The sequence below is a fragment of the Cetorhinus maximus genome, chromosome 5 (genome assembly GCF_964194155.1).
Source record: "Cetorhinus maximus chromosome 5, sCetMax3.hap1.1, whole genome shotgun sequence".
Classification (NCBI taxonomy): domain Eukaryota; kingdom Metazoa; phylum Chordata; class Chondrichthyes; order Lamniformes; family Cetorhinidae; genus Cetorhinus; species Cetorhinus maximus.
Genome location: NC_135883.1, coordinates 170,878,964 through 170,898,913, shown reverse-complemented (window position 1 = coordinate 170,898,913; position 19,950 = coordinate 170,878,964). Strand labels below are relative to the sequence as shown.

Below are 19,950 nucleotides of genomic sequence, written 5' to 3'. Positions count from 1 at the left end.
TTTCAATAAACCTCCATGCAATATGGTGGAGACTTTTTGAGCTGCATTGTTGATTTCTTCTCTGCCTCTCAAGTCTCCACATCTGTTATGGAGTTTGTTCTAGTGATTTCCAACTGTTTCATCAAAGTCTTCCATTTTGGCACCTTTTTTCAGGACAGAATGAACATTTTTCCATTTTAATTTTTGGAGATTTCAGGGACCTTCACTTGCTGCAGCTATGTTCTATGTTGTTGTGGTTATCTAAGGAAGAGGTTCAGAGGCATAGAGTCTGAACACTAATTATTTATTGTAGAACATAGCTGTGTAAAGATATACAAGGCAGTAAGTTTCCTTAGCCCATGGCATGAGCTTTCTCCATTCAGACGATGACACCAGGCTACTACTAGTCATGTGACTACCTTTACATCATCATATGGGCGGTCCTTTTTCCCCAGTCCCACATTAACCGTTTCAGTCCTGAACACCCTAATACTACAGTTGGCATGGGCAGAATCTCAGTGGGAAGGTCAGGAATTTTACAGGCTCCCCCTGCCTATAAACCCACCAGTGGGGGTACATAAAATTCAGCCTTTGATTATGCACTTGAGATAATTGACCAGTAGCTGGGAATGGGATTTGTTTGGATAACCCATTCAGCTAGCATGGACAAAATGATCAAAATGGCCTCCGTCTGTCTGGGGGAAATCTAGAACATGGGACCACAGTCTCAGAATGAGGAGTCAGCCATTTAGATAAGGAGAATTCTTTTAAGTAAAAATGTGCGAGTACCAGGGATTCAAATGGAGTGGTGGAGAGAGCAGCAGATGATTGGAGAGTGTAGGAAGAGGCTGATTGGTGAGTAGCTATTTTTTCTGTCTTATATTAATTTCTGATAGGTTCAATTAGTTTAACAAATAGAGGCATAACAGGGCAGCTCAATCCCATGCAGTGCATATTGTCTTCAATGTGGGGACTCTAAAGTACATCTTATTTCTTGGACAACCACATGCAGGAAGTGATGTCAACTGGAGCAGCTCGAGCTCCGGGTTTCAGAGCTGGGGACACTGTGAGAATGAGTTTTGTGGATAACATATTTCTGGATGTGTGTTTTCTTTATTCATTCATGGGATGTGGGCATCGCTGGCTAGGCCAGCATTTATTGCCCATTCCTAATTGCCCTTGAGAAGGTGGTGGTGAGCTGCCTTCTTGAACCGCTGCAGCCCATGTGATGTGAGTGCACCCACAGTGCTGTTAGGGAGGGAGTTCTAGGATTTTGACCCAGCGACAGTGAAGGAGTGGCGATATATTTCTGGTGTGAAGATGGATGTTATTATTTTAATATTTTTGGGAATATGGTGATATTCTGTAAAGAAGGCTGTGTGTGTGTGTCCTTAATGAATTAAACTGAGGGAAGGTTCTTAGAGAGAGCTTATGTATGGGAACGGAGAAATGGAAGGTGTTATGATATGGCAGGTGGTATTTGCCAGGCTGACCAAATCTCAAAAGGAAACTTGGCCATGCTATCACAACGATTTTGCAATTTGTGTTTATTGCGAGAAGGATTGTGCACTGAAGTCAGAAGTAATGTGTCAACTACCACATTAGAGATTTTAAATATTAAATTGAAACATTTATTAACAAAAGAAAATTAAACACACACAGGATTACAGTTACGTAGTTACTTAGTCTTATAATAGTTCCCAAAATATTTCTACTTACTAGGCTCTCAACTACACACCCCTTTCAGACAACAGTCCAAATAGATTCTTAATCTATAAAACATCCAACAGTATTACCACAGGCACCCACTGTTGCTGTAACGAAGGTGTTTCACAGCTTCTCTCTCCCTTTCACTCTCCCTTTCACTCAACAATGGAACTCCAAAGGCTTTTAATAAAACCTTGATTACTGGAACAGAAAACTTCTCCAAGTGGCTAGAGGCTTTTTCCACAAGCCTATTTCACACTGCACCTTTCAGGGTCTCACATGTCCACCCCTTATACAGCTTTCCATCTTTCTTTAAACATATTTTCTCCCTTTTGATCTGTAAATCCCATTGTTTCACCCTTGCTTTGGAAGTTCTTTCTCCCAGAATATAAAAATCTTTCATGTTGTCATTATGGCCAGCACTTTCAAGAAAAATAAACAATAAATTTGCCTTATTTATCTTGCCAGTTATAAACATCTTATCATGTCCCTTTGTAAATCATACAACTGCTCAACTTGTCTAAAAATGCAAATTCTATTTGCACTATATTTGCTGAGACTTCATCGTAGCTTACCTATCTCCATTTCAAATGCCTGTTTTTTTACACTCAACCCCTTTGATGATTTAAACCTTGCAGCCTTACTGTCTAGAGCTTAATTAAACTAGGCACAAACATACACAAACACACACAGTCCCCACAAGCCTGCTTTAAAGTATCCCACAGTGATATTAGGGAAAAAATGATATTTTCTTTACAAATGTATAGGTGAAGCTATAACACAGATGAAGCGATAACACAGGACGACTTGAGTGCCAAATAGCATAAGCAGCAAGTGATAGACAGGGCTAAGCAATCCCACAACCAATGGATCAGACCTTAGCTCTGCAGTCCTACCACATCCAGTCGTGAATGGTAGTGGACAATGAAACAACTCACTGGAGGAGGATGCTCCTCAAATATCCCCATCCTCAATGATGGAGGAGCCCAGCATATCAGTGCAAAGGATAAGGCTGAAGTATTTGCTACAACCTTCAGCCATAAGTGCTGAGTAGATGATCCACCTCGGCCTCTTCCGGAGGTCCCCAGCATCACTGATGCCAGTCTTCAGCCAATTCGATTCATTCCCATGATATCAAGAAATGGCTGAAGGCACTGGATACTGCGAAGGCTACGGGCCCTGACAATATTCTGCAATACTACTAAAGACTTGTGCTCCAGAACTCGTCATGCCCCTAGCCAAGTTGTTCCAGTACAGCTACAACACTGGCATCTCCCCAGCTATGTGGAAAATTGCCCAGGTATCGCCTTTACACAAAAGGCAGGACAAATCCAACCTGGCCAATTACCACACCATCAGCCTATTCTTGATCATCAGTAAAGTAATGGAAGGGGTCATCAACAGTGCTATCAAGCAGCAATTGCTTAGCAATAACTTGCTCACTGACTCCCATTTTGGGTTCAGTCAGGGCCACTCAGCTCCTGACCTCATTACAGCCTTGGTTCAAACATGGACATAAGAGCGGAACTCCCGAGGTGAGGTGAGAGCGACGGCCCTTGACATCGAGGCAGCAGTGTGTGGCATCAAGGAGCCCTAGCAAAACTAGAGTCCATGGGAATCAGGGGAATCATGGGAATCAGACTCTCTGCTGGTTGGAATCATACATAGCAAAAAGGAAGATGGTTCTGGTTGTTGGAGGTCAATCATCTCAGCTCCAGGACATCACTGCAGGAGTATCTCGGGGTAGTGTCCTAGGCCCAACCATCTTCAGCTGCTTCATCAACGACCTTCCTTCCATCATAAGGTCAAAAGTGGGGATGTTCGCTGATGATTGCACAATGTTCAGCACCATTTGCAACTCCTCAGACACTGAAGCAGCCCATGTCCAAATGTAGCAAGACCTGGACAATATCCTGGCTTGGGCTGATAAGTGGCAAGTAACATTTGCACCACACAAGTGCCAGGCAATTACAATCTCCAACAAGAGAGAATTCAACCATCGTCTCTTGATGTTCAATGGCATTACCATCATTGAATCCCCCACTATCAACATCCTGGGGGGTTACCATTGACCAGAAACTGAACTGGACTAGCCATATAAATATTTGTGGCCACAAGAGCAGGTCAGTGGCTAGGAATAGTATGAAGAGTAATTCACCTCCTGACTCCCAAAAGCCTGTCCACCATCTACAAGGCACAAGTCAGGAGTGTGATGGAATACTCCCCACTTGCCTAGATGAGTGCAGCTCCCAGATCACTTAAGAAGCTTGACACCATCCAAAGCAGCCTGCGTGATTGGCACCACATCTACAAATATTCACTCTGTCCACCACCGATGCACAGCAGCAGCAGTGTGTACCATTTACAAGATACACTGCAGGAATTAACCAAGGCTCCTTCGACAGCACCTTCCAAACCCATGACTGCTACTATCTACAAAAAAAAGGGCACCACCTGGAAGTTCCCCTCCAAGTCACTCACCATCCTGACTTGGAAATGTATCGCTGTTTCTTCACTGTCACTGGGTCAAAACCCTGGAACTCCCTTCCTAACAGCACTGTGGGTGTACCTACACCACATGGATTGCAGCGATTCAAGAATGCAGCTCACCAACACCTGCTCCTGGGATGTCCTCCTGTACTCTTCATTGAATCAGGGTTGATCCATTCGCTTTGTGGTAATGGTAGACTGGGGGATATTCTGGAATTAAAAGTCTGAAGATTACCACAAAACCATTGCCGATTGTTGTAAAAACTCACCTGGTTCACTCGCGTCCTTTAGGGAAGGAAATCTGCTGTCCTTACCTGGCCTGGCCTACATGTGACTCCAGACCCACCAGCAATGTGGTTGACTCTTAATTGTCCTGTGAACAAGGGTAATGAGGCATGGATAATAAATGTTGGACTAGCAAGTAACGCACACAGCCCATGAGCAAATAAAAATGCTCATGAGCAAATGCCATGAGGTTGCTGATTGTGATTGAGCACAATTCTGCTATTGATGATGGCCCACAGTGCCTCATGGTCACCCAGTCCTGAGTTGCTAGATCTGTTCGAAATCTACCCAATTTAGCACGATGGTAGTGCCACACAACACGATGGAGGGTATTTTTTTTATTCCTTTATGGGATGTGGGCTTCGCTGGCTGGGCCAAGATTTATTGCCCATCCCTAGTTGCCCTTGAGAAGGTGGTGGTGAGCTGCCTTCTTCAACCGCTGCAGACCATGTGGTGTAGGTACACCCACAGGTTGTTAGGAAGGGAGTTCCAGGATTTTGACCCAGCAACTTAATTGGAGCGGAACCTCCAGGTGGTGGTGTTCCCATCTATCTGCTGCCCTTGTTCTTCTAGGTGGTAGTGGTCGTGGGTTTGGAAGGTGCTGTCGAAGGAGCTTTGGTGAATTCCTGCAGTGCATCTTGTAGATAGTACACACTGCTGCTACTGTGCGTTGGTGGTGGAGGGAGTGAATGTTTGTAGATGTGGTGCCAATCAAGTGGGCTGCTTTCTCCTGGAAAATGTCAAGCTTCTTGAGAGTTGTGGGAGCTGCACTCATCTAGGCAAGTGGGGAGTATTCCATCACACTCCTGACTTTTTCCTTGCAGATGGTGGACAGGCTTTTGGGAGTCAGGAGATGAGTTACTTGTCACACAATTCCTGCCTCTGACCTGCTCTTGTAGCCATAATATTTATTTGGCTAGCCCAGTTCAGTTTCTGGTCAATGGTAACCCCCAGGATGTTGATAGTGTGGGATTCAGTGATTGTAATGCCATTGAACATCAAGAGGCAATGGTTGGATTTTCTCTTGTTGGAGATGGTCATTGCCTGGCACTTGTGTGGCGCGAATGTTCCTTGCCACTTGTAAGCCCAAGCCTGGATATTGTTCAGGTCTTGCTGCATTTGGACATGGACTGCTTCAGTTTCTGAGGAGTTGCGAATGGTGCTGAACATTGTGCAATCATCAGCGAGCATCCCCGCTTCTGACCTTATAATGGAAGGAAGGCTATTGATGAAGCAGCTGAAGAAGATTGGGCCTTGGACACTACCCTGAGGAACTCCTGCAGTGATGTCCTGGAGTTGAGATGAGTGACCTCCAACAACCACAACCATTTTCCTTTGTGCCACCTATGACTCCAACCAGCTGAGAGTTTTCCCCGATTCCCATTGACTCCAGTTTTTCTCAGGCTCCTTGATGCCACAATCTTTCAAATGTTGCCTTGATGTCAAGGGCAGTCACTCTCACCTCACCTAGGGAGTTCAGCTCTTTTGTCCATGTTAGAATCAAGGCTGTAATGAGGTCAGGAGGTGAGTGGCCCTGGCAGAACCCAAACTGGGCATCAGTGAGCAGGTTATTGCTAAGCTTGTGCCGGTCGATAACACTGTTAATGACCCCTTCCGTTACTTTAATGATAATCGATGGTAGCTTGATGGGGCAGTAATTGGGTTGAATTTGTCCTGCTTTTTGTGTACAGGACATACCTGGGCAATTTTTCCACATAGCTGGGTAGATGCCAGGGTTGTAGCTGTACTGGAACATCTTTGCTAGGGGCGTGGCAAGTTCTGGAGCACAAATATTCAGTACAATTGCTGGAATATTGTCAGGGCCCATTGCCTTTGCAGTATCCAGTGCCTTCAGCTGTTTCTTGAGATCATGTGGAGTGAATCGAATTGGCTGAAGACTGGCATGTGTGATGCTGGGCACCTCCAGAGGAGGCCAAGATGGATCAATCGATCGGCACTCTTGGTTGAAGATTGTTGCGAAAGCTTCAGCCTTATCTTTTTCACTGCTGTGTTGGGCTCCTCGATCATTGAGGATGGGGATATTTGTGGAGACTCCTCCTCCTGTGAGTTGTTTAATTGTCCACCACCATTCATGACTGAATATGGCAGGACTGCAGAGCTTAGACCTGATCTGTTGGTTAGTTCTGTCTATCACTTGCTGCTTATGCTGCTTGGCATGCAAGTAGTCCTGTGTTATAGCTTCACCAGGTTGACACCTCATTTTTAGGTACGCCTGGTGCTGCACCTGGCATGCCCTCTTGCACTCTTCATTGAACCAGGATTGATCCCCTGGCTTGATGGTAATGGTAGAGTGGGGAAAATGCCAGACCATAAGGAGTACAATTCTGCTGCTGCTGATGGCCCACAGCACCTCATAGATGCCCAGTCTTGAGTTGCTAGATCTGTTCAAAATCTTTCCCATTTAGCACGGTGGTCATGCCACACAACACGATGGAGGTTATCCTCAATTTGAAGGCGGGACTTTGTCTCCACAATGTGCATTGGTCACTCCTACCGATACTGTCATGGACAGATGCACCTGCGGCAGGCAGGTTGGCAAGGATGAGGTCAAGCATGTTTTTCCCTCTTGTTGGTTCCCTTACCACCTGCTGCAGACCCAGTCTAGCAGCTATGTCCTTTAATCAGCCAGCTCGGTCAGTTGTGGTGCTACCGAGCAGCTCTTGGTGATGGAAGTTCCCCACCCAGGAACTTCTGTGCACTTGTCACCCTCAGTGATTCCTCCAAGTGATGTTCAACGTTGAGGAGCTCTGATTCATCAGCTGAGGGAGGGTGCTATGTTGTAATCAGCAGGAGGTTTCCTTGCCCATGTTTGATCTGATGCCATGAGACTTCATGGGGTCCGGATTAGATGTTGAGGACTCTGAGGGCAACTCACTCCCGACTGTATACCAATTTTCCCCCACCTCTGCTGGGTCTGTCTAGCCGATGGGACAGGACATACCCAGGGATGGTGGTGGTGGAGTCTGGGGCATTATCTGTAAGGTATGATTCCGTGAGGATGACTATGTCAGGCTATTGCTTGACTAGTGTATGGGACAGCTCTCCCAATTTTGGCACTAGCCCACAGACGTTAGTAAGGAGGACCTTGCAGTGTCGACAGGGCTGCGATTGCCGTCGTCGTTTCCGGTGCCTAGGTCGATGCTGGATGGCCTGTCCAGTTTCATTCCTTTTTTGAGACTTTGTAGCGGTTTGTTACAACTGAGTGGCTTTTTAGGCCTTTTCAGAGGGCATTTAAAAATCAACCACATTGCTGTGGGTCTGAAGTCACATGTAGACCTTACCAGTTAAGGACAACAGATTTCCTTCACTAAAGGATATTAATTGAAGACAGGACTTTGTCTTCACAAGGACTGTACGGAGGTCACTCCTATCAATGGACAAGTGCATCTGGAGCAGGCACCCTCAATGCTTCCTCCAAGTGTTGTTTAACATGGAGGAGAACTGAGTCATCTGCTGAGGAGGGGTGGAGGTTGGGGGAGTGGTGGTGGGGCGCGGTTGTATGTAGTAATCAGCAGAAGGTTTGACCTGATGCCATGAGACTTCATGGCATCCAGATTCAATGTTGAGGACTTCCAAGGCAACTCCCTCCTGATTGTGTACCACTGTGCCACCCCATTTGTTGGTCCTACCCTGCTGGTTCGGCATAACCAGAGATGGTGTTGGTGGTGTCGTAAGAAATGATTCCATGTGTATGACTGTATCAGGCTGTTGCTTTACTAGCCTGTGAGACAGCTCTCCCAATTTTGCAACTAGCCTCCAGATGCTAGTAAGGAGGACTTTGCAGGGCCGACGGGGCTGAGTTTGCTGTTGTCATTTCCGGTACCTAGGTCGATGTCGGGTGGTCTGCCCAGTCTCATTCCTTTTCAGCTTTTTAGCAGATTGATACCACTGACTGACTTGCTAGGCCATTTAAGAGTTAACCACATTTCTGTCTGTCTGAGTCACATGTCGGGCAAACCAGGTAAGGATGGCAGATTTGTGGACATCGGTGAACCAGAAGTGTTCATGGTCATCATTGGACTTTTAATTTCAGATTTTTATTGAAATCAATTTTCACCATCAGAGCATTACCCTGGGATTCTGGATTACTATTACCACTACGCTGGCACCTCCCCTAATGCCAGTGAACTTTTAAGACCTTAAAATGACATATTAATCACATAAGAATTGAAAGATAAATGAACAAAATACACACCAACGAATCCCTTACCTGTTTCCCAATGGCACCCTTTTTATCTTTCGCAGAATGCAGTTGGCTCACGGTCTGAGCTCCAGTCCCTTACCAGTGACTGATTAACCCCCTCCTTCTGTTACACCAAAGTGGAAATCAAATGCTGGAGGCTGAAAAAGAATAGAAGAATGGGGCACCTCCTCCCCCGCTTCACCAAATTCCCAACTCAGTAAGCTCTGCTTGCAATAAACCTTACCTAAAGCACCTTTCCCCCTATGCACAGAATTCCCACTTTGAATCAAATTCTCAAGTACTCACCCTGTCTCCTCCCTTACTGACCGTGCCCCTTACCCCTATGAGATTGCAGATCCAGATGTGTCTTACTCTAGAAGGTTTATAAACAAAGAATGAAGAAGACTGAAATATTTTACCTTTTTTTTCCTAGATGTGGCTACAGTTGGATTCTCAAATCACTGATGCAGCCAATGAAGCAAAGGACAATGTCAAGTTCCTCCAGGCATTGGAGAAAGTCTGTCAGCCACTCTACAATTCTGATCCGGTAATTTTTTTTGAAAGAATGTTTATCATCAGTAACATTTATATACAGTAGGGCAAATTTTTTAGCGATGCAGAGCTTCACCAATGGATGGTGAGATTCTCAGCACTCAGACTTTGAAGGTATAATTTTGAGGGCACAAGGAGTCTCTAGATTGAAATTCATGACTTTGGGCAAGGTTTCTGTCTTGACTATATCTCACCAATGGTCTGGATTTTACAGGATGTCATGGTCCCTGTGCACCATCGCCCCACTCCAACACCTCCAGCTAAAAAGTCAGTGATGAGCCCGCTCAGGGGAAGAACTGCTGCCCATCTGTCACTTAATGGCTGTTAATAGGTTAGAGGCGGGATTTCTGCCTCTTGGGAAAAGGAAGTCACACCTCAGAGAGCTGCTGGCCAATCAGCAGCTGGAGCCAAATAGTAAGGTACGTGGGTTGGGGGGGTGGTATTTCACTAAGGTCAAGCCAGCAGGCCCCAGCGAGGAGGGGATGGAGGGCTGGGTTTGAGAGGCCAGAGAGGAGGGTAAATGGGGAATTGTGATCTTGTTGGTGGGGGCGGTGGGGGGAATGCCTCAAATGGTCACAGGCTACCCGCAAAGAAGGTTTCCCCCCACCCTTGCCCAACACCACTAAAGCTGCTGGGCTTCCCATATGGTGTGTGCCTCCCGCTGCCATGAGTAAAATAGTGGCTGGGGTGGGATGAGGCCCTTAAATAGCCATTAATTGGCCATATCAGGGCTTCAATAGGCCCAATGGCACGTGGGCCGCCCGATGCCTCCACTGCCCTGCGTAAAATTTCATATTGGTCAGGGGCAGGTGGATAGAGGGGAGGAAGGCTGTGCAATGTATTTTATGAGCTCCCTCCATTCAAACCAGCCGATGGGGGAATGCATAAACTCCAGCCCATAAATTGGGAATATGATATTTGAACAATTCCTAGTCTGCTTTTGAGTGTTTCTTCCAAGAATCATGGAATGATTTAGTACAGAGGAAGGCCATTTGGCCCATCATGTCTGTACCAGCTGTCTGCAAGAGAGTTAGTCACACTCCCACCACCCTCTCTTCATATTCCTGCAAATTCATTCTTTGCAGATAATTATCCAATACCCTCTTGAAAGCCACAATTGAAGCTGCTGCTACCACACTCTCAGACAGTGCATTCAAGATCATAACCACTTGTTGCTTAAAAAAGTTCTTCCTCATGTTGCTTTTTGTTCTTTTGCTATTTACCTTCAATCAGTACCCTTTGATTTGTGGCACTTCTGCCAATGGGAATGGTGTCTCCTGAACGACTCTGTCCAGACCCGTCATGATTTTGAACACCTCTATCAAATCTCTTTTCAACCTTCTCATCTCTATGGAAAACACCCTCAGCATCTCCAAATTATTCACGTAACCGTAGTCTATCATACCTGGAATCATTCTCGTAAACCCTTTTTAGCACCCTCTTGATGTCTTCACATTCTCCTAAAGTGTGGTGCCCAGAATCCAACATAGCCTCTGACCTGCTCTTGTAGCCACAATATTTATTTGGCTAGCCCAGTTCAGTTTCTGGTCAATGCTAACCCCCAGGATGTTGATAGTGGGGGATTCAGTGATTGTAATGCCATTGAACATCAAGGGGCGATGGTTGGATTCCCTCTTGTTGGAGATGGTCATTGCCTGGCACTTGTGTGGGCGCGAATGTTCCTTGCCACTTGTAAGCCCAAGCCTGGATATTGTCCAAGTCTTGCTGCATTTGGACATGGACTGCTTCAGTTTCTGAGGAGTCGCGAATGGTGCTGAACATTGTGCAATCATCAGCGCACATCCCCACTTCTGACCTTATGATGAAGGAAGGTCATTGATGAAGCAGCTGAAGATGGTTGGGCCTCGGACACTATCCTGAGGAACTCCTGCAGTGATGTCCTGGAGCTGAGACGACTGACCTCCAACAACCGCAACCATATTCCTTTGTGCTAGGTATGACTCCAACCAGCGGAGAGTTTTCCCCCTGATTTCCATTGATTCCAGTTTTGCTAGGGCTCCTTGATGCCACACTCTTTCAAATGCTGCCTTGATGTCAAGGGCAGTCACTCTCACCTCACCTCGGGAGTTCAGCTCTTTTGTCCATGTTTGAACTAAGGCTGTAATGAGGCCTGGAGCTGAGTGGCCCTGGCAGAACCCAAACTGGGCATCAGTGAGCAGGTTATTGCTAAGCAAGTGCCATTTGATAGCACTGTAGATGACCCCTTCCATTACTTTACTGATGATCGAGAGTAGACTGATGGGGCAGTAATTGTCTGGATTGTATTTGTCCTGCTTTCTGTGTACAGGGCATACCTGGGCAATTTTCCACTTAGCCGGGTGTTGTAGATGTACTGGAACAGCTTGGCTAGGGACGCGGCAAGTTCTGGAGCACAAGTCTTGATCCTTCGATTTAAGATCCTCTCTTATTAATGTACTGATCTCGTCCCTTATTAAGAGCGTTACCCCACCTCCTTTTCCTTTTTGCCTATGCTTCCTCAATGACAAATATCCTTGGATATTCAGTTCCCAATCTTGGTCATCCTCTAGCCAAGTCTCTGTAATGACCATTAAATCATGCCCATTTACCTCAATTTGTGCCTCCAAGTCATTAACCGTGTTGCGAATGTTGCATGCATTCAGTTAGTGTCTTTAATTCTGCTTTTTAAGCATTATTCAGCATTCTGATACTATTTGATATTTGTGTCTGCTTAGTCTGTTTTATAATTTTGCTTACTACTTTTCTACTTCCTGTTACCAGTTTTACTTCCCTCCATTCTGAGTTCCATTCCCCTGCCAATCTAGTTTCAACCCTCCCCAACAACACTAGCAAATCTCCCTGCGAGGATATTAGTCTCGATCTTGCGAAGAAGCAACCTAACATCTTGCACAGGTCCCATCTGCCCCAGAATTGGGCCCAGTGCCTCAGAAATCAGATGCCCTTCCTCCTACACATGTTCTCCAGCCAGATGTTCAATTGCTCAATCCTTATACTCCTATGCTCACGAGCACAAGGCACTGGGAGTAATCCTGAGTTTACTGCTTTTGAGGTCCTGCTTGTAAATCACCTTCCTTGCTCCCTCAAATCTACTTTCAGGATCTCATCCCCCTTTCCACCTATGTTGTTGGTACCAACATGTATCACGACCTCTGGCTGTTCACCCGTCCCCCGAAGAATGTCCTGCAGCCACTCTGTGACATCTGGCACCAGGAAGGCAACATAACTTCCTGGAGTCATTTTTACGGTTGCAGAAACGGTTGTCTGTTACATAAGTAACAAATCCCCTATCACTATTGCTCTTCCACTCTTCTTCCTTCCCTCCTGTGCAGACAAGCTACCTGTGGCCCCATGGACTTGACTCTGACTGCAATCCTCTGAGGAACTACCACCTTCACCAGTATCCAAAATGAAAAACTGATTAGTGAGCAAGATCACCTCAAGGGACCTCAGGGGACTCCTGCACTATCTGCCAGGTTCCCTTAGACTACCTGGCGGTCATCTATTCCCTATCTGCCTGCATGCTCCTAACCTGCAGTGTGAGTACCTCCTTAAACTATGCTATGCACATAGTTCTCTGCCTTGCAGATGCACCACAGTAACTCCAGCAACCGCTTGAGTTTGGAAACCCAGAGCTCAAGCTTGTGCAGCTGCTGGCACTTCCGGCAGATGTGTTTGTCTAGGACACATGGTGCATCCATGACTTCCCACATGCCACAGGCTGTGCATTCCTCTCAGCCAAGCTGCCCTGCCATACCTTATAGGCTTTTTGTTAAATGTAGAATTGCTTACCAGTTATTCATCACCAGTTCCTTCTGCTGCACTGAAGTAAGAAAAAAAGTTTAAAAAGGAGCACCATCACCCCCCCAACTCCCCACTCACCAAACTCATATCTGCTCACTCTGCTTGCAAGCTACACTCAATTTGCAAAGCTGCATCTAGATCTCTACATGTATACTCTTTGAAGCTGAAACTCCAGCAGTTAGATTGGAGTAGTTAGCTAATTAACTAACCAGCTGCTCTCCAGTAGAGCTTGTTATCCCTCCTTAAGACTGGAAGAAACATACTTTACTTTATTAATTTACTTTACTAACTTCCTTTACTTTATTAATTCAGTAAATACTAGTTAAATGTTAACTACAGACCAGATTTTTAGAAAGATATTGACACTTAAAAATCCCCGTCACCAAACTCATATCTGTTCAGTCAGCTTGCAACCTGCACTCAGTTTTGATCCCAGGAATCAGTCTCTGAACCTTCTCTGAAATGCTTCCAATCCAAGCATATCCTTACTTAAGTAAGGAGACCAAAACTGTACACAGTATTTTAGGTGTGGTCTCACCGGTGTGCTGCACAGTTGCAGCAGACAATTTTACTTTTTTATACTTGATCCCCCTTGCAATAAGGGCCAACATTCAACTTGACTTCTTAATTACTTGCTGTACCTACATGCTATCTTTTTGTGGTTCGTGTACAAGGACATCCAGATCCCTTTGTACCACAGCATATTACAGTCTCTCCACTTTTAAATAATGTTCTGCTTTTCTATTCTTCCTGCCAAAAGTGCACAACTTCATATTTTTCCCACATTGTACTCCATCTGCCCAATTTCTGCCCACTCATTTAAGCTATCCATATTGCTTTGCAGTGTTATGATCCTGAACCAAATCCTGAAGGTTTTGCTAAGATCTGGTTAGGGACAGTAACATATTGTTTAAAGTAGACAATGTTTGAGATTTGGGGAGGTGGTGGCGTATTGGTATTGTCACTGGAATAGTAATCCAGAGATCCAGAGTAATGCTCGGGGGATGAGGGTCCAAATCCAACCATAGCAGACGGTGATATTTGAATGCAATAAAAATTTGGACTTGTAAGTCTAATGATGACCATGAAACCATTTTTGATTGTCGTAAAACCCCATCTAGTTCACTAAAGTCCTTTAGAGAGGCAAATCTGCCGTCCTCACATGGTCTAGCTTATATGTGACTTCAGACACACAGCAATGTGGTTGACTCTTAACTGGCCAAGCAAGCCACGCAGTTGTATCAAGCCGCTACAAAGTCTAAAATGAATTAAACTGGACATCGACCACCTGGCATCGACCTAGGTACCAAAAACAACAACGGCAAACTCAGCCCTGTTGACCCTGCAAAGTCCTCCTTACTAACATATGGGGACTTGTGCCAAAATTGGGAGAGCTGTTTCACAGACTAGTCAAGCGATAGCCTGACATAGCCATACTCACAGAATCATACCTTACAGATAATGTCCCAGACACCATCATCACCATCCCTGGGTATGCCCTGTCCTACCGACAGGACAGACCCAGCAGAGGTGGTGGCACAGTTGTATACAGTTGAGAGCGAGTTAACCCGGAAGTCGTCAACATCAGCTCCGGACTCCATGAAGTCTCATGGTATCACGGGCAAGGAAAGCTCCTGCTGATTACCACATAAAATGCCCGCCACCCATCAGCTGATGAATCAGTACTCCTTCAAGTCGAACACCACTTGGAGGAAGCGCTGAGGGTGGAAAGGGCGCAGAATGTACTCTGGGTGGGAGACTTCAATGTCCATCACTAAGAGTGGCTCAGCAGCACCGCTACAGACCAAACTGGCTGAGTCCTAAAGGACACAGCTGCTAGACTGGGTGGTGAGGGACCAATAAGCGGGAATAAGATACTTGTCCTCAACCACACCAACCTGCCTGTTGCAGCTGCATCTGTCCATGACAGTATTGGTAGGAGTGACCACTGCACAGTCCTTATGGAAACGAAGCTCTGTCTTCACATTGAGAATAATCTCCATCATGCTGTGTGGCACTACTGCAGTGCTAAATGAGATAGATTTCAAACAGATCTAGCAACTCAAAACTGGTCATCCATGAAGTGCCATGGACCATCAGCAGCAGCAGAATTGTACTCAACCACTATCTGTAACCTCAGGGCCTAACATATCTCCCACTCTACCATTACCACCAAGCCAGGGGATAATCCCCGCTTCAATGAAGAGTGCAGGAGGGCATGCCAGGAGCAGCACCAGGCATACCTAAAAATGAGGTGTCAACCTGCTGAAGCTACAACACAGGACTACTTGCGTGCCAAACAGCATAAGCAGCAAGTGATAGATAGAATTAAGTGATTCCGCAACCAACGGATCAGATCTAAAAGCTCTGCTGTCCTGCCAGATCCAATCGTGAATGGTGATGGACAATTAAACAACTCACTGGAGAAGGAGGAGGCTTCACAAATATCCCCAACCTCAATGATGGGGGAGCCCAGAACGTCAGTGCAAAAGATAAGGCTGAAGCGTTTGCAGCAATCTTCAGCCAGAAGTGCCGATTGGATGATCCATCTTGGCCTCCTCCGGATGTCCCCAGCATCACAGATGCAGGTCTTCAGCCAATTCGATTCGCTCCACATGATATCAAGAAATGGCTGAAGGCACTGGATACTGTAAAGGCTCTGGGCCCTGACAACATTCTGGCAATGGCACTAAAGACTTGTGCTCCAGAACTTGCCGCACTCTTAGCCAAGCTGTTCCAGTGCAGCTACAACACTAGCATCTAACTGGCTATGTGGACAATTGCCCTGTTGTGTCTTGGATACAAAAAGCAGGACAATCCAACCCGACCAATTACCGCCCCATCAATCTACTCTTGATCATCGGTAAAGTGATGGAAGGGGTCATCAACGGTGCTATCAAGCGGCACCTAGTTGGCAATAACCTGCTCACTGACCCTCAGTTGAGTTTCCCCAGGGCCACGCAGCTCCTGACCTCATTACAGCCTTGTTTCAAACATGGACAAAAGAGCTGAACTCCAGTGAGGCGAGGTGAGAGTGACTGCCCTTGACATCAGTTTTTATTTATTTATTCATGGTATGTGGGCGTCGTTAGCTAGGCCAGCATTTATTGTCCATCCCTAATTGCCCTTGAGAAGGTGGTGGTTAGCTGCCTTCTTGATCGCTGCAGTCCATGCAATGTGGGTACACCCACAGTGCTGTGAGGGAGGGAGTTCCATAACGGCGATATATTTCCAAGTCGGAAGGGTGAGCGGCTGGAGGAAAACTTGCAGATAGTGGTGTTCCCATGTATCTGCTGCCCTTGTCCTTTCAGATGGTAGTGGTTGTGAGTTTGGAAAGTGCTGCCTAAGGAGCCTTGGTGAGTTTCTGCAGTGTATCTTGCAGATGGTCTCACGGAATCACAGAATTGTTGCGGTGTATAAGGAGGCCATTCGGACCATCGTGTCTGCACCGGCTCTGTGAGCATTTTAACTTAGTGCCAATCTCCTGTTTTTTCCCAGTAACCCTGTACATTGTTTCTATTTAGATAATCATCCGATGCCCTCTTGAATACCTCAATTGAATCTGCCTCCATCGCACTTTCAGGCAGTGCATTCCAAACCGTAACTACTTGCTTTGTGAAAAAGTTTTTTCTCACCTCACATTTGCTTCTTTTGCAAAACGCTTGAAAACCGTGCCCTCTGGTTCTCGATCTGTGTACAAGCAGGAACAGTTTCTCCCTATCTACTTCAGTGCAGACCCCTCATGAAAACTCTTCTCCAAGGAAAACAATACCAACTTCTCCAAACTTTCCTCATAACTGAAGTGTCTCATCCCTGGAACCATTCTCATAAACTTCTTCTGCACTCTCTCCAATGCGTTCACATCCTTCCTATAGTGTGGCACCCAGAACTGTACACAATACTCCAGCTGATGTCTAACCAGTATCTTATATAAGTTCATCATAACCTCCCTGCTCTTGTACCCTATAAATGAAGCCTAGAATAATGTTTGCTTTAGAAACAGCTCTCTCTACCTGTCCTGCAACCTTTAATGACTTATGTACATATACACCAGATCTCTCTGCTCCTGCACACCCTTTAGAACAGTATCCTTTATTTATACTGTCTCTCCGTGTTCTTTGTACTAAGCTATCACCTCACACTTCTCTGCATTGAACTTCATCTGTCACCTAGATAAAAACAAAAAACTACTGCGGATGCTGGAAATCCAAAACAAAAACAGAATTACCTGGAAAAACTCAGCAAGTCTGGCAGCATCGGTGGAGAAGAAAAGAGTCGACGTTTCGAGTCCACATGACCCTTCAACAGAACTGAGTATAGTTAGGAGAGGGGTGAAATATTAGCTGGTTTAAGGTGGGGGGCTGGGGGAGAGAAGTTGAGGGTGGGGTGGTTGTAGGGACAAGCAAGCAGTGATAGGAGCAGATAATCAAAAGATGTCACAGACAAAAGGATCAAAGAGGTGTTGAAGGTGGTGATATTATCTAAGAAAATGTGCTAATTAAGAATGGATGGCAGGACAATCAAGGTACAGCTCTAGTGGGGGTGGGGTGGAAAGACTGACAAGGTATTAGTTGTAGATTTAAAAATAATGGAAATAGGTGGGAAAAGAAAAATCTATATAAATCATTGAAAAAAACAAAAGGGAGGGGGAAGAAACGGGGTGGGGATGGGGGGGAGGGAGTTTAAGATCTAAAGTTGTTGAATTCAGTATTCAGCCCGGAAGGCTGTAAAGTGCCTAGTCAGAAGATGAGGTGCTGTTCCTCCAATTTGCGTTGGGCTTCACTGGAACAATGCAGCAAGCCAAGGACAGACATGTGGGCAAGAGAGCAGGGTGGAGTGTTAAAATGACAAGCGACAGGGAGGTTTGGGTCTTTCTTGCGGACAGACCACAGGTGTTCTGCAAAGCGGTCGCCCAGTTTGTGTTTGGTCTCTCCAATGTAGAGGAGACCACATTGGGAGCAACGAATGCAGTAGACTAAGTTAGGGGAAATGCAAGTGAAATGCTGCTTCACTTGAAAGGAGTGTTTGGGCCCTTGGACGGTGAGGATAGAGGAAGTGAAGGGGCAAGTGTTGCATCTTCTGCGTGGGCATGGGGAGGTGCCATAGGTGGGGGTTGAGGAGTAGAGGGTGATGGAGGAATGGACCAGGGTGTCCCGGAGTTAACGATCCCTACGGAATGCCGCCGGGGGGGGTGAGGGAAGATGTGTTTGGTGGTGGCATCATGCTGGAGTTGGCGGAAATGGAGGAGGATGATCCTTTGAATGCAGAGGCTGGTGGGGTGATAAGTGAGGACAAGGGGGACCCTATCATGTTTTTGGGAGGGAGGAGAAGGCATGAGGGCAGATGCGCGGGAGATGGGCAGGACACGGTTGAGGGCCCTGTCAACGACCGTGGATGGAAAACCTCGGTTAAGGAAGAAGGAGGACATGTCAGAGGAACTGTTTTTGAAGGTAGCGTCATCAGAACAGATGCGACGGAGGCGAAGGAACTGAGAGAACGGGATGGAGTCCTTACAGGAAGCGGGGTGTGAGGAGCTGTAGTCGAGGTAGCTGTGGGAGTCGGTAGGCTTGTAATGGATATTGGTGGACAGTCTATCATCAGAAATTGAGACAGAGAGGTCAAGGAAGGGAAGAGAAGTGTCAGAGATGGACCATGTGAAAATGATGGAGGGGTGGAGATTGGAAGCAAAATTAATAAATTTTTCCAGGTCCCGACGAGAGCATGAAGCAGCACCGAAGTAATCATCGATGTACCGGAGAAAGAGTTGTGGGAGGGGGCCGGAGTAGGACTGGAACAAGGAATGTTCCACATACCGCATAAAGAGACAGGCATAGCTGGGGCCCATGCGGGTACCCATAGCCACACCTTTTATTTGGAGGAAGTGAGAGGAGTTAAAGGAGAAATTGTTCAGTGTGAGAACAAGTTCAGCCAGACGGAGGAGAGTAGTGGTGGATGGGGATTGTTGGGGCCTCTGTTCAAGGAAGAAGCTAAGAGCCCTTAGACCATCCTGGTGGGGGATGGAGGTGTAGAGGGATTGGACATCCATGGTGAAGAGGAAGCGGTTGGGGCCAGGGAACTGGAAATTGTTGATGTGACGTAAGATGTCAGAGGAATCACGGATGTAGGTGGGAAGGGACTGGACAAGGGGAGAGAGAAGGGAGTCAAGATAACGAGAAATGAGTTCCGCGGGGCAGAAACAGGCTGACACGATCGGTCTGCCGGGACAGTTCTGTTTGTGGATTTTGGGTAGGAGGTAGAAGCGGGCCGTCCGAGGTTGGGCGACTATCAGGTTGGAAGCTGTGGGAGGAAGATCTCCAGAGGAGATGAGGTCAGTGACAGTCCTGGAAACAATGGCTTGATGTTCCGTGGTGGGGTCATGGTTCAGGGAAAGATAGGAGGAAGTGTCTGCGAGTTGACGCTCAACCTCTGCGAGGTAGAGGTCAGTGTGTCAGACAACATCAGCACCACCCTTGTCAGCGGGTTTGATGACAATGTTGGGGTTGGACCTGAGAGAACGGAGTGCAGCAAGTTCAGAGAGAGACAGATTAGAATGGGTGAGAGGAGCAGAGAAATTGAGACGGCTAATGTCACGCCGACAGTTCTCAATGAAAAGATCAAGAGAAGGTAAGAATCCAGAGGGAGGGGTCCAGGTGGAGGGAGAATATTGGAGGTGGGTAAAAGGATCCGTTGAACGGATTTTCATTTTCACGTGGTCCATCTCTGACACTTCTCTTCCCTTCCTTGACCTCTCTGTCTCAATTTCTGATGATAGACTGTCCACTAATATCCATTACAAGCCTACCGACTCCCACAGCTACCTCGACTACAGCTCCTCACACCCCGCTTCCTGTAAGGACTCCATCCCGTTCTCTCAGTTCCTTCGCCTCCGTCGCATCTGTTCTGATGATGCTACCTTCAAAAACAGTTCCTCT

The 19,950-nt window shown here is 46.4% G+C and overlaps 1 protein-coding gene across 1 annotated transcript in view; it reads left to right on the top strand.

Moving 5' to 3' along the window:
• Nucleotides 1–19,950, top strand: part of LOC144681152 (dynein axonemal heavy chain 8-like) — a 1,929,890-nt gene that overhangs the window by 184,265 nt on the left and 1,725,675 nt on the right. The window contains exon 8 of the mRNA XM_078542879.1: nt 9,099–9,212. Within this exon, the coding sequence (XP_078399005.1) occupies nt 9,099–9,212 (114 nt within the window). The remainder of the gene's footprint in view (nt 1–9,098; nt 9,213–19,950) is intronic.